Consider the following 15,366-nt stretch of genomic DNA (forward strand, 5'->3'; position numbering starts at 1 on the left):
TCACTTCCTAAGAGTGGGGGACCAGCCCCCACCATTATTTACCCCAGGCTTTAGGTCTAAAGATATGAAGAGTAGGTTTTCCCAACCTGGGAAAACAATATCCATAGCAGACTTGGCAGTTCCAAAGGCCACCAATAACAACAAGCAGCAGCAGCTCCAGAGACTGCCAGCTTCAGAAAGTAGCAGCTAGGTGTCCACAGCTGAGACCCATGAGGCCAGTGCAAGCTCCAGCAGCCAGAGAGGGTCTCAGAAGCTGAAACCCTCAAGGCATCAACGCTGTGCAGGTGGCAGATGCACGAGGGTCTACAAGCTTTTTACCGAAAAAAAAGCTGTGGCGAAAAATGAACAAGCTAAACCACCAGAGAGGCTAAGGGTAAGCAGCAGTTTGGGAAGCCGTGCAGAGATGGCGCTGCAGGAAAGGTGAACAGCAAGGTTCTGCAGCCTTTGAGACACTACACCGAGAGAAAGGTGAATGGCGGAGAGAGCCCAGCCTATATATCCTAAATCTACATTTTTCTGACTAAGTATATGACCTATTTAAACCTACATTCTATAGGACTACTTTATAAACCTTACCCAAGTCTCATTCAAGCCTACATAATGAACTTACATTCTATAGGACTACTCTACAAACCCTAAGTCCTACTGAAGCCTTTACATTTCTTATTTAAACTTACATTCTATAGGTTTACTTTATAATCCTTACCTGTTTTACTTGCATTCTATGGGACTACCTTAGTAAATATACTTCTTACACTACCTTAGCAAATGTACTTCTTATTTAAACTTACAGTTACAACTAGCATGGCCATTTATTACTGTGTATCTTAAAGAAATTCTATAGATTTATTCAAACACGTAAAGATTTCTTCATACCTAGAAGAGATTTACAAAAGATATCTAGGAGAGATTTAATTATCACTTTACATATAACAGAACTAACTTAACATTAAAGCAAACATCTATAAGATACTTCTTAACACCTAGAAAAGATTTTTTAGCTAAACTATTAACAAGACCAGAAGTAAGCAAATCATTTCTAAAGTTCAGAGTTTAGTCAGCTTTGATTTTATTCTAAAAAATTTTCTGAAAGTTGGAATCAAGACTTGTCAATGGCTCTTTCAACATTGGGATTTCGTGAGTTCTGTTGTTATGGAGTTGTAACACTTGTTGCTAGGGAGCTGTCACATTCTTGGGACAAAGCCACACCCCAAAGTTGCCTTTCCCACCAAGTTCTCTCAGCCATTCCAGAACCGGCAGGAGATGCGCTCTCAGTGGTAAACGGTTTCTAAATAGAGGCTCTCCCTTTACCCAAATTCATAACACCTTCCCTGTTCCATAATTCAGACAAACATTTCTGTTATAGCAGAAAAGCTACTGTAAAGCCTAGTCTTAGGCTGAGGGTGAAATTCCCGCATTAAACTGCTGTAAAGCTCTTAGCAAAAAATTTTTGCGCAACTACTAGACCATATAAGGCACTATTTCAAACCTACCTTGATACTACATGTCTCAGAAAGCCTTTCAAGTATGCTAGCAAACTTTCCGGTTCCCTTTACAGGGTTTCACTTTTGCAGTGGGAGATTTTTCTTTCCTAAGCTTGCTTTAGAATGCCTGTGCCACCGTTTAACAGCTATACCTCTCTAATTAGATCTTTTATCTGACCCAGTTCCTGAGTGGTTTCATGTCCATTTGTCCACAAGCTCAGGCTGTGGCCTATTCTCTGAGGCAAAACCCTTAGGGTTTCACTCTGGGTCAGTGAGGCAAACCAAAAGCATTTGTTTCAGGAAAGTTCTTTCTCTGTCCTGTCCCACCCTGCTCCTTCCTCAGACAGTGTCTCTGACACACCTTGGCTTCCCTACCTTCTTTGTGGCACCACCAGCTTCGTCAAACTGCTCTGCACTTTCTCAACAGGCCCCCATGCCTCAGGGGCTTTTTCCCATCCAGGTGAAACTAATTTTTCCTTACAGAAACTAAACTGAGAAAGTTCTGAAAGGTTTTTTAGCCCCCCCCCCCCCCCCCCAAGAAAGAGAAAGACCAACTTTTTCCCAAGACTTCTGTTCTCTAAACTTTTTGGCTTGCACTGCTGATTTAGCAGAGCATTTTTGCTTCCGTCCACACCCACTGCAGGGGAAATTTCTTTCCTCCACTGCTTGGACCTAGCATTTTAGCTGTCCCCAGGCCAAAAGCTTCCATAGGAATACCTTTTCTACCCGATAAACTCAAAGAAGAGCTTTTCTCTGCCCATAAAGCTCAAAGAAGGTAATTTCTTTTCCCAGTTTGCCTTCATAGCCCCACAGTTCATATCCCCATAGTTAGGCTTATCCTATCCTACTTTACCCTAAACTTTTTCTTCTCTGTATTCCTAACCCAGTATTTCTATTTTCTCCCTTTCTTAATTTTTATAGATAGAAGAAAGAGAGACAGAGACAGACAGAATGAGTGCGTGCTTATAGAGAGAAATCTAATGCTGCAGCCTTGTGGTATTTCACAGCCTACCTATATACCTGAGAATAAAATACCATTGCCTTCATCTTTCAGTTCCTTATCAGTATGCCTACACTCTCAATGCTTCACCAAGTTCTAGGGTTATTTTTTTTCTTTTTATTTTTTTTCTTTGTCTCTGTTCAGGTGCCGTCTGTGGGAGACTAGCCCCCACACTTATTTACCCCAGGAACTCTTGAGGAATGAGGGATAAGAGACTTAGTCAGAAATAGAGGGGAGAGAAAACAGAGAAACACAGGATAGACTTGGGTGGGCCTGGATCCTTATCCACCAGCCCAGAACTTTATTCCAAAGGTCTATTTATAACAATGCCAAAGGGTGGAGCAAAAGACATCCCCCCGCGCCCCCCCCCCCAGTTACAGTCAAGTGTAGACCCTTAAAAACACCTGTTTTTCAGGCCCGTGGTCCAGTCAACCTCTTATGCAGTCCTGCTGGGTACAGCCACTAGGAAACCTAGTGGGCTACAACACTTAAGTGTACTTCTTCAAGCTCAAATGCATCTTAAATGATGATGCAAAATGAACTGACTGTATCAGAAGATGTAGAATACCTGGTTCCTTGTTTAAGAGCTGTGACAGTCTAATCCTTTCTCTGAAACTGTCTTCACTGGGAAGTAATCTAGTGTGTTGTTAGCCTTACATTATACAGATACTTTCTTATTTGGGGGTGTATTAATTATTTCCTTTGGGGGTGGGGTCTGGTTATATAGCATGGGCTGGCCTCTAATTCACTATTCTTCTCTACTACCTTGGCCTCCAGAGTGTAAGCATTATAAGAGTATGTCACCACACCAGGCTGACATTATACTGGCGGCGTTATTTCCTAACAACCACTTAACCTCTTGATACAAACAAATTAAAAATCCTTGCCTATATCAATATTTTCATTAGGGATTGGAAAATAACATTTTCCAAATTGTCTCATTGTCTGTATGTAAGGTGGCATTGTTCTATAAACCGAGAGTTTATCTTCAGCTGCCCTACTGGCCTGTAACATTTCCTCTTGGAAAGGTAGCAAAATGATGGGTCCTATTCTTTACCAATTTTCAAAATAAGAATTGTTGAAAACATCAGCTTCAAATGATAACAAATGATGTTTTTTTAGTCCTTTTATTTACTAAATAGGTTTGTGGACCTATGAGATTTCCCCCCCTCCCGCCCCCTAGTTGTGGAGTTGCAATTCTCTATAATAGTTATTCCTTTTGGATTTCAAATTTTTCTGACTTTAACTAGGCGTGAGCAGCCTTTTAGTACATGAATCTGGAGCACATGAAAATTCTTGACCAGAGAGATAAAATTGTATTAATAGTGTTTCAAGTAGTCACAGGAGCAAAAAGCCCGGTCTCAAAATAGAAGCCTTGGTTAGAGCTTTGAATAACTTCCAACGTTATTAGAAAAACCTTTCACATAGATTTCTAAGTTCTTTCCTATTTTGAAATTTTTTTAAAATATTTTTATTTTATAATTAATTTAATTTTACATATCAGCCATGGATTCCCCTGTCCCCCAGCCTTCCCCCTCAATCTACACCCCCCCCCCCAATTCCCAACTCTTTCAAGGCAAGGTCTCTCCTGGGAGTCAGCCCAGCATGGTAGATTCAGTTGAGGCAGGTCCAGTCCCCTCCTCCCTGCACCAAGGCTGAGCAGAGTGTCTCAGCATAGGCCCTAGGTTCCAAAAAGCCAGCTCATGCACCAAGGACAGGTCCTGGTCCCACTGCCTGGGGTCCTCCTAAACAGTTCAAGCTAAATCAACTGTCTCACCTATCCAGAGGGCCTGGTCCAGTTCCATGCGGCTTCTCAGCCATGTGTGTATATGTCTTTGCATGTGTGTTTTATTTGTGTGCATGTATGCAAAGTCCAGTGGTCAAGTCTGATGTTTTCCTCAGCTACTTTCCACCTTCTCCTTCCTTCCTTCTTTGCTTCCTTCCTTCCTCCCTCTCTCCCTCCCTCTCTTTCTCCCTTCCTCCCTCCCTCCCTCCCTTCTTTTTTTTTTTTTTTTTTTTTTTTTTTTTTTGAAACAATTTGTCACTGGACTTGGAGCTTACCAATTGGCCAGTGAGACCTAGAGATACTCTTGTGTCTATTTCACAGAGCTGGATTGCAGACATTTCACACTGTATTCAACTTTTTATATGAGTACTAAGAATCTATACACAGTTCTCACATTTGGGAGGCAAGCACCTTACTGACTGAGCCATCTTCCTAACCCTATTTTAAACACTTTTTCCAATATCTTGAAAATTATTTTATAAAACTATCAGGAATTACTAATTAAGCCAAAACCCAGATTGTTTGTCTTGAATGTCTTGATACTTGCTCTCCTCTTCTATTGTGATTTGTCGTGTTTGAAGTTATATTCTGCATAGTCCAAAATTTTTTAGCTTAGTTTTATGGCAAGTATTGAATTAAAACTTAACTCCTTTAAGATAATATTTAGTATACAAAAAAGACATTCCTAGACAACTACCTGAGAATCATCCATAGTAGCATACATATAATAAGCATAGAAAGCAAAATGTATATTGTATCTGGAACCATTTCTGATTCTTTTTTTCTTCAAAATGAATCTTTTATAGACTAAAACCTTAATTGCTTTTTAATTAATTATCAGTTTCCTATTAATGATAGTTGTTGATAATTATTTTCTCTTAGACATCTTTTTAGCATACCTTTTATACATGTAAAAAGTATCACATTACTAATATATCAACATATTGAAACTTAAAGTCTTTATCATTTGACATTTTTTATACCTTATGAATAGATGAATAGAGATTAGTAGTAAAGACTGAAGAGGAGGCTGACACTGTTGATAGGAACTTTGTCACCTCCCTCTACCAGGCTTAGAAACCCAGGTTTGGTTTCTAGTGAACATGACACTTTAAAAATATGAGACTAAATTCTACCAGTCTCTTCAAACTTGAAAACCTGAATATGATATTGTTTGATGATAATAAAATAATCTAGTTTTACTTTTTTTAAAACGATTATATATGTATATGACATAATTCATACTGGGAATTTAATAATGTGTCCTTTTAGTACTCCACAGTGATAATGAACTAATAAATTATTTTTAGCAACTTGTTCCATCAGTAGCTAATAACCACAGGCTATTTTGACTCCTTACAGTCGCTCCTGGAGGCCCATGATATTGTGGCATCAAAGTGTTATGATTCGCCTCCCTCAAGCCCAGAAATGAATAATTCTTCTCTCAATAATCAGTTATTGCCAGTAGATGCCATCCGAATTCTTGGTATTCACAAAAGAGCTGGTGAGCCATTGGTGAGTAGATGAGTCACTGCTTTCTTAGATATTAACTATAGTGTGGCCCAGTCTCTGCTCTTGATATACTGTTGAAACTGCTCATGCTTATTTTATCAGTCTTTTGGGCCTTTATATGAACACACAGCAGATGATCTGTCAGTCATGTAGCCTATGAAACGTAATCAGAACGAAACCTTAAGCTGACTTAGAAGCTATAAATATGCCAGTGGCAACAGGAAAACTCTTTCATTTCTTCCCAGCCTTTCAGAAATTACTTCTGTTTGCTTACTAATGATAATACCAAAACTAGAAAGAAAGTTGTTATTAAAATTTGAAGTATAATGGGGCTCTATAAGTAGTGAAGTTAACTGCTTCTTTTTTTTTTTTTTTTTTTTTGAGCTGAGGATCAAACCCAAGGCCTTGTGCTTGCTAGGCAAGCGCTCTACTACTGAGCTAAATCCCCAACCTCTTTTTTCATTCTTTATTTGTGATTCCTAAAAACAATGATGTGGCTGGGTGGTGGTGGCACACACCTTTAATCCCAGCACTCGGGAGGCAGAGGCAGGCGGATCTCTGAGTTTGAGGCCAGCCTGGGCTACAAAGCGAGTTCCAGGAAAGGCGCAAAGCTACACACAGAAACCCTGTCTCGAAAAACCAAAACAAAACAAAAAAAAAACCAATGATGTGGCAAACAGGACAAAGTGAGAATCTTGGTTGCTTCCTTGAGTTTCCATTGTCTACAGAATACAGCTAGATTTGAAGGGTTAACCCAGCTGCATTGGTGTTCTTCTGATGTCACAGTTGCACTTACTTTATTGAGACTGGACAAGAAGTAACATGAGAAAAGAATTCACCTACCTGGTTTCAGAATTATGTTATTTGTATTCATAATATTTACATATTTATTCTTATTGAGATAAAATCCATTCTTTTTTTCTTTTTTAATAATTTCCTACAGGGTGTAACATTTAGGGTTGAAAATAATGATCTGGTAATCGCCCGAATCCTTCATGGAGGAATGATAGATCGACAAGGTCTGCTTCATGTGGGAGATATCATTAAGGAGGTCAATGGCCATGAAGTTGGAAACAATCCAAAGGAATTACAAGAGTTACTGAAAAATATTAGTGGAAGTGTCACTCTAAAAATTTTACCAAGCTATAGAGATACTATTACTCCTCAACAGGTTAGTAATAATTTCCTGCGTGATATTAAGAACACTTCACTTTTTCATTATTCTATTTGGTAGATGCTTTAATTGTTACTATTTTGCTAAAGAGAGTTTGTCTTGGTAAAGATTTGAGTTTTTATATAGTACTATCTTAGTATTTTAATGGAAATAAGACATTTATTTATAAACATTATGAACCCTATTATTTGGGTAGTCTGCAGGTAGGTGTCAGAAAAGTCATAAAGCCTTTTAATTACTATTGTTGGAAGCATTTCTGACAAAAGCATTTTATTGTTTGTTTTGTTTTTCGAGACAGAGTTTCTCTGTGAAGCAATCCTAGCTATCCTTGAACTCACTCTGTAGACCAGGCTGGCCTCAAACTCACAGAGATCTGCTGCCTCCCCCAACCCCCCAGTACACCCGGTGATGAAAGCATTTTTGACATCTCTTATTTTTTAGACATTGTGTTAGGGCCTTTGAGATGGCATAGTCCAGATTACCTCCAGGTTAGTGTTCTGGTGATACGTTAAATGACAGACAGTGTCAGATAGTTTGTAATAAAGAAGACATTGCACACTTGGTTTTTCCCACAATTCATGTATATTTTAGGGGAAATGAATAAATGAACAGGAGAGTGTGCTAATGATAGAGATTATTTTGATCTCTTATAGTGGCTGCTCTTGTAATGGTCATGACATAATCCTAGTACTTGGGAGGTTAAAAACAGAAGGACCCCAAATTTGAAACATAACCTGAGATACATACTGAGATCCTCAAAAGAGAAGATTGAGATAGATAGCATTCTTGTTTCAAACTATGCTTTAGAAAATAGGATATACTACTTAATCATTATTTTCTTTTACATATAAATTAGACTTCTGAAAATAGTGAGCTTTGTATGAAATAAAGTTAGATGTCTGTTTTAGTTCCATTTCTTTTGCTTTGATAAAATACCCAATAAAAAGCAAATTAATGGAAAAGGGGGGTTATTTCAATGTGCAATTCAGTCATTGTAGGGAAGTCAAGGCAGGAACTTTCAAACCGCTAGTCTCATCATATCCACAGTCAAGAGCAGAGATTAATTAATACACACACGCTGACCTGCATCTGTGCTTGTGCTCCGCTCTATTTTTCCATTACTACACAGCCCAGGACCTCCTGCCTAGGGAATGTTGCCACCCACAGTAGGCTAGGTCTTTTCACATCAATTAACTTAAGACAGTCTCCCACAAGCATGCCTACAGTCCAGTCCAATATAGATATTTTCAAATTGAGACTTTTTCCAGTTGATTGTAGGTGTGTCAAGTTGTCAGTTAAAACTAACCATAATACCTTACTTTACAAAACAATCATGGGGGAAAAAAGACACTAGAACTTAAACTATCCCTGTTCTTCTCAGGCTACTATTTTCCCCTATTTGCATATTTCTATTTGTGATAGAATGAGACCTATTTGAACTTGAATGTGTTGGAAGAAGAATAATAATAACAAAATAATAATGATAAATAAATATGATAAAATAATTTATGGAGACTTAATAAAATAATAAGTAAATGATAACATAATTTAATGTTTTATTACATATTAATTATAATGGGAAGATAATAGTTTATTGTGTGGTCCCAACCAGAAGTCTTATAATGAAGTCACCCATGTGTATTAGTTACTTTCTCATTCTGTAACAGGATACCTGACAAAAGTACCTGAAGGAGGAGAGGGTTTGCTGTGGTTCAGTTTGACAGAGCAGTTCATGTGCTGGGAAGATGGTGGCAGCAGGAGCTTAAGGCAGTGGTCACCTGTGTCCAGTCAGGAGGCAGATGGAGGGAATGCTGGGGTTCAGTCACCTTTTCCTTTTTGATTCAGTCCAGGACCCATGCCCCTGGAATAATGCCATCCACATGTACTGTATATCTGCTCTACGCAGTTAAACCTTCCTAGAAAGGTCTTCACAGATACTCCTAAAGTGTGTTTCCATGGTGTTTCTCAGTCCTCTCTAGTTGTTGATGATCAAACTGTGTGTATAATGGACTTTACAGGCAAACAACTCTTTGTTTCCTGTGTAAATTTTTTATTTGGTGAACTGAATAGCTGACTTCAGTGTTTGGATTTAGCTTTAAGCATACATTTTCCCCATCTTTTGATTTCTGGGGTTTGTCTAGTCTTCAGAACTAGGGAAGAGGATTCAAATGTGAAGTGGGGAGAATTGGTCATATGAGCCCATGCAACATCCTACTATGAAAAAGAGCCTCCAACTGTACTCAAATTGGATCCCCCCCCTTTCTCTTTCTTTACTTCTTAAATGATTTATTCTTATATGTTGAAATAAGTAAGTATAAACCAAGACTGTCCTGGACAAACCCTGGGTATCTAAGAGATGCTGTGTAGAAGGAAAGGCATTTGCCCTTACAACTGACTCTCTCACTATTGTGCTAGTTCCCACCTCTACCCCTCCCCCAGCCACTGTGTTCCTTTCCGCAGTCCCAGTTACCCATGGTCAACCAAAGTCTAAAAATACTTGCTAAGTGGAGAATAGCTGAAATGACTCAAACTTTGAAATGAGCATCATTCTGAGCAGTGTGAGGAACTTGCTCTTCCTGCTTAGTTGCACCCAGAACCTGAATCATCCCTTTTTTCAGAGTATTGTATATAGTACCCCTACTAGTAGCTTTCTTAGCAGAAGACATATGCGGATGTATCAGTGTTTGAATTCAAGTAACTTCTGCTATGTGTTGTAACACGAATCTTAAAAGTTCTCATTAATAAAAACAAACCTGCAGCCAGGTATTGGGGTGAGTGCTGGAAGATCAGACAAGCAGAACAAGCCAGGACCACCTCACCTTGCTTCCTCAGCTAATCCTGTTTTCTCAGACTGGAAGCCTCTCAGCTGAACTGTGCTGCTCAAAAACCTAAAAGCTTAACCAGCCAAAAGCTTCTAGTTTCTGGTGTTCATGCCTTATATAGTTTTCTGGTTTCTGCCATCACTCCCTGGGATTAAAGGCATGAGTGATCATGCCTGGCTGTTTCCAATGTGGCCTTGAACTCACAGATCCCCCTGGCTCTGCCTCCCGAGTGCTGGAATTAAAGGCGCATGCTACCACCGCAAAACCTCTATGTTTAATATTGTGGCTGTTCTATTCTCTGACCCCAGACAAGTTTATTAGAGTGCACAATATTTTGGGGAACACAATACCACCACAATGTGTCACAATTTTAAAGCATTAAGGGCTGGCATAATGGCTGACCCATTGATGAAGTTAGTACCTTGTAGTGCACCCACCTCTCAGTGATTGGATCTGCCATCGGGGTCCAAGAATTCCACACGTGAGATTTTTAGGAGATTTTCTAAATAAATCATAACAAGGACAAATTGATAGCAATCCTCTTCTGCATAACCTTTATGACCAGCACGACCTGGACACCAAGAGTATTCTAGGCAAATAAACTACAGTTTTATTTCATTCAACAAAATAATAGCAAATTGAAATTAATTTTCTGTAAAAAAAAAAATGGAGTTTGTCCAAGTTAAATTTATTGAAAGTATGCTAGTATAGGTTTTTATCAGAAAATCTACATATTAACTAAGAAGAAAAACCTCAATAGAGATGTGATTAAATTTAACTCAGATTCATGTCTCTTTTGTAAGTACTAATAAAGTAGGAAGAGGAAGGTCCTAACAGTTGGACATTTGACTTATGTATAAAATGAGGACATGAGGGAGAGGACAGCCAGAGGCATTTGGAAGCGTACAGAGCAGGAAGAGAAAGCAGTAGACAGAACGCGGCCAGCAGAGTGGACTGGGACAGGATAGGAGATGGGGAGGAGAGTGAGAAGGAAGAGAAGAGAGGTAACCAAAGAGAGGAGACCAAGAAGGTACATGGCTGACGTGGAGGGCTATATAGGAATGAGAAGCCTGGGGAAGAGGGACCAGAGCTGGAGAAGTGTAAGGCCGGGGCAAGGTGAGAAGAGCTGAGCGGAGCCAGAGGTGCTCAGTGAGCTTGGTACGCTGGAAGGCCCCAGTGGAGCCATTTGTCCTGAGTTTCTTTTGGACCTGACAGCTTTCAGCATCAGAAGCAGGACTCTTACTTAGCTGGTCTGCCTGACATCTCAAGATAACCAACCTTAGTCCCCCATCAGGTCTCATTTCCAGCAAAGTGAAAGAGCCCATCATAAATCCAAGGGAGTCACCGTCTCATACACAATTGTGCACTAGTGAAAGAAGTGTCCTCAAATGGTTCTGCTGTAGCGAGCACTAAAGCTCTAGTTTTCCTCAGACATTAGGAAGAAGCAGTATCTGATGCTAAAGCTTAATATGTTTGCAAACCAAGGAATAGCAATCCGCCCACATCCAGACATCTCTGGCAGCACACACACTTCACCATTCTCAGCCACTCTGGGACAAAGCAGCTGACTCTAGAAATGCCACCCGGATCTTAACCCAGCCTGGCACTGACAAACTAGAGGACCCTGGCAGATGATGATAGAAGAGCACAACGTGCTGCTGGAGGAGGAGGGTGATCTTGTTCAGAATTTTGATGAGGCTTCAAACAGTAAAGCAGACTGAACTGACTCAATATCAAGAATAAAATAGCAGTGATTTGACCGCTTTCAAAAAACTTTTAATGGAATAGAATAAAACATAAATCCTTAATACTTTAAATTTCAACATTCTTGGACACTGAAACTTTCAGTTAATTGTTGCTTATATTCAATTATTTGTTTGCTGTTGATTAATTCAGAGAAGCCAGAACGTCTAAAATAAAGATAAACAAAACTTTTGCCTCAATAAAATTTAAAAAAAAAAAAAAGAAGAGGAGAAAGGTGTTACTAACATTACTTCTTGTCACTGTTTTCTTGAGGATTTAGTAAGCATGGTGTGACAAAAATACAGAGACACAGAGACTGCAAAGGAAGAAATGAAACTATAACTTTTCAATTAATATAATTTTATGTTTGGAACCCACCCCCATGAAACTACAAATCTAGAAATAATAATAGAGTTTGGCAAAGTATTTAAAGATCAGATTAGTGTACAATAGGTTTTTTTTATCAGTTTGTTTTGTCATATCAAGCAACTAAAAACATAACTAAGACATGATCTAGAGTAGAGTCACCTTCATGCCTGGAAATAAATCTAACTAAATAGTTCAAGTCTTCCACACAAAAGAATTATGAAGATGTTCTAAATAAATAGAATATTATGGAAAGGTCCATTTTCTTCACATTGGCTTACAGATTCAAAGGTCTGCGAATCAAAAGTCCAGCAAGGTTTTCATGGTCTTGATGAGATGAATAGCCAGAGCACTCTTGAGCAGAAAAGCAGGAATGGGGGCATTTTAGTTCTTCCCCTGCTGCTGTCCTCAAACACCCGGACCAAGCAGCCTTAAGGGAGGGAGGATTACTCTGCTCCCAGTTCAAGGGTCCAGTCCATCCTGGTGCACAAGTGAGAAAGGAGACGCAGTGTGGAGCAGCTGGTCACACTGAATCCACTGTCAGGACCAGAGAGCAGAACAATTTACCCCAACATCTTTCTAGTTATACAATCCAGGATTCCAGCTCAGAAAACGGTGCCACCCACTGTAGGTGGTTCTTCCTAGATTAAGCTAATCAAGATAATCCCCCACTGGCATAACCAGGGGCATATCTCCCAGGTAATTCTAGATTTTGTTGACTTAACCATCACAATTATTAATGTACAGGGTTTACATATTATATGGTGTTGGCATAGGAATGGATAGCATGGTCAGAGAGAGCTCAAATTAAGTAAAAACAGACTCTTGGTCACTAAAATTCACAGTGTGAGATGCTCTCTTATACAGTTCAGTTAGAAAAATTTGTACATGAATCTACAATATGTTGCCTTCATTACTGGTACAATACAGTTGGCATAGCATGTTGGTGGGAAGGATGTTTAGTAATGTCTCTTAAAGTTGAATATTCTTGTGTTCTACAACTCAATCACTTCCTAGAATAATTCTTACATGTATATAGTCAGAAATTCATTAATGAGCATATAAATGCTAAAACATGCATATACTATGGTATTTTTTATTTTAAAATGACTACATATTTCTTTAATTTACATAGATGGAATTAAAGCTATGTCCAGAAGGAAAAACAGGGAGTTTGAATACAAGATCTAAAGTAAAGATTGTCTTGGTTGGGGAAGCCAGGGTAATGGGTTGAACTGAAATGAGAGCAGGAGGACCAGGTTTCTAGCTTATGTTTGGGGTGGCAAGACCATGCTTCTTCATTATATAATTTACTAACGAAGTGGATGAGCTTATGTAACTCAAGTGTAATTTAAATGTATACAGTTTGATAACGCGGAGAATCCCTCTGTGCCTGTGACACCATTGACGCAGTTGTGATAGGAAACTCACCTGTCCATCACCCAAGTCCCCTGAGACACTTGGTACTCTTCCCTCCTGCTTCCTCCTCACTTCTGTCCTTGTCATTTACTTTGCAGTCCATATTTTCAATAAGCAAATCCTCTCATACCTCTTTGGATTTTAGCTTTTTAATGTATTTTTTATTCATTGAGGATTCCATATGTGCATATAGTGTATTTTGAGTATATTCACTCCAGAACTGCTCCCCCTAACCCTTCCCAGAGCCACCTCTCACTCTCTCCTGACTTTGTGTCCTCCATTTCTTCATGGTGTGGGGCCTGGACTGGGCTCCCTTGCTTCAGCTGCCAAAGGCTCCTCAGATACAGACAGAGGCTCACGAGGCCCTCCCCCTCAGTGCTAGAATGCTGACTGGCTTGATCTCGTACAGTCTTACAGAGGCAGCCGCAGATGCTGGGAGTTGCTGAGTGCAGCGGTCTGCTCATGTCCAGAAGAGCTGTTTCGCTCTGGTCCTCTCTGACCTCTTAAACTCTTTCCACCTCCTCATACTTGGTCCCTGAGCCTTGCACGGAAAGGATATAGTAAAGATGTCCCATTATTGCCGAGCACTCCGTAGACACTTGCTCTTTGATTAGCTGTAGTTAGTCTCGCCTTTCACGGCAGTGTCCGGACTCATCTGAGAGCGGCACTAATCTGTGGTGGTGGAGATCTGACTTTCTTAGGCAGTTGGATTACATATGAGCTCCCAGACTGTAGACTAAGTGAGTTACCTCAGACCCAAGGGTTGACAGAAGGTTTGTGTTCTCACTCACATAGGAATCCTAGAGTCAGATTTTTGAATTGTGTGTCTAACTTGAAGGTCCTATAAAATCTAGGAATCTGGAAATGAATTTCAGTTTTTACCTGGGTTCTTTCAGCATAAATTTGCATGATTTATCCTTTTTGCTTACTTACATTGATAGTTCATACCTTTTTATTTATCTGGAATTTCATTGCATAGACATACCAATTTGTTTATGAATAAATTGATGAACATTTTTGTTATTACCAGTTTGAGGCTATTAAAAAACAGCTAGGGACTAGAAATACCTAGGGGTTGAGAGAGTTGGTCATATGGTAGGCATATGTTGAAATTCTAGGAAAAAAAAACTTCAGAAGTGATTGTAACAGTTTACAGTCCCACCAGCATTGCATGAGTTTCTTTTACTCAGTGTCTTTGCTATATTTGGTGTGATCATTCTTTACTTTTAGTCAGTATAATAAGCATATAGTAGTAGCTAATTGCAATTTTAGTTTGCGTATCACTGCTGATGAATAAGATTGAACATTTTTTATGTGCATATTTTCCATGCTTTTGTCCACTTCAGTGAAGTCTTCATGTCTTTGTCTATTTTATGTTGTTCTCTTGCTTGGTTTTGGCATTCTTTCGTATTCTGGTGTGCCGGTTAGTTTCATATCACCTTGACACAGCTGAAGTCATCTAAGAGGAGGGAACCCAAATTAAGAAAATGCCTCCAAAGATCAGGCTGTAGGCAGGTGAGCCTGCAGGGCATTTTCTTAATGATTGATTTGGGGTTGGAGGCAGCCCATTGTAGGTGGGGTTACCCATGAGCTGGTGGTCCTGGGTTCTATAAGAAACAGGTGGAACAAACCAGTAAGCAGCACCCTTTTGTGGCTTCTGCATCAGCTCCTGCTTCCAGTTTCCAACCTAGTTTGAGTTTCTGCCTTGGCATCCCTCAGTGGACTATGATTCAGGATATTTAAGCCATTTAGTAAACCCTTTCTTCCCCAAGTTGATTGGTTATATTTCATCACAGCAATATTAACTCCAAGACACCTATAGACAAATGTTTCATCACAATCGTAGTTTGCAGAGACTTTCATCCAGTTTTCAAACTTGTGATTATTCTTTCTTAGCCCCATGAGTGCTGGGGTTATAGTCATACATCATGCCCAGCTCTGGGATCAAGTCCTGTTTATATGCACTGTGGTCTACTGAACAATTTTAATTCCTCCTGTAATTTCTTGAAAATGAGAATATGATATGTAAAATTTAAGTATTTATTTTACTGGTCTTGTTG

The 15,366-nt window shown here is 39.4% G+C and overlaps 1 protein-coding gene across 4 annotated transcripts in view; it reads left to right on the plus strand.

Annotated features, from left to right (window-relative positions):
* Mpp6 (membrane palmitoylated protein 6) overlaps positions 1–15,366 on the plus strand; it is a 104,541-nt gene that overhangs the window by 68,504 nt on the left and 20,671 nt on the right. For all 4 annotated transcript variants that reach the window (XM_036180241.1, XM_036180244.1, XM_036180242.1 and 1 more), the window contains exons 4-5: positions 5,633–5,785; positions 6,726–6,953. In XM_036180241.1, the coding sequence (XP_036036134.1) occupies positions 5,633–5,785; positions 6,726–6,953 (381 nt within the window). The remainder of the gene's footprint in view (positions 1–5,632; positions 5,786–6,725; positions 6,954–15,366) is intronic.

The sequence above is a fragment of the Onychomys torridus genome, chromosome 3 (assembly GCF_903995425.1).
Source record: "Onychomys torridus chromosome 3, mOncTor1.1, whole genome shotgun sequence".
NCBI lineage: Eukaryota > Metazoa > Chordata > Mammalia > Rodentia > Cricetidae > Onychomys > Onychomys torridus.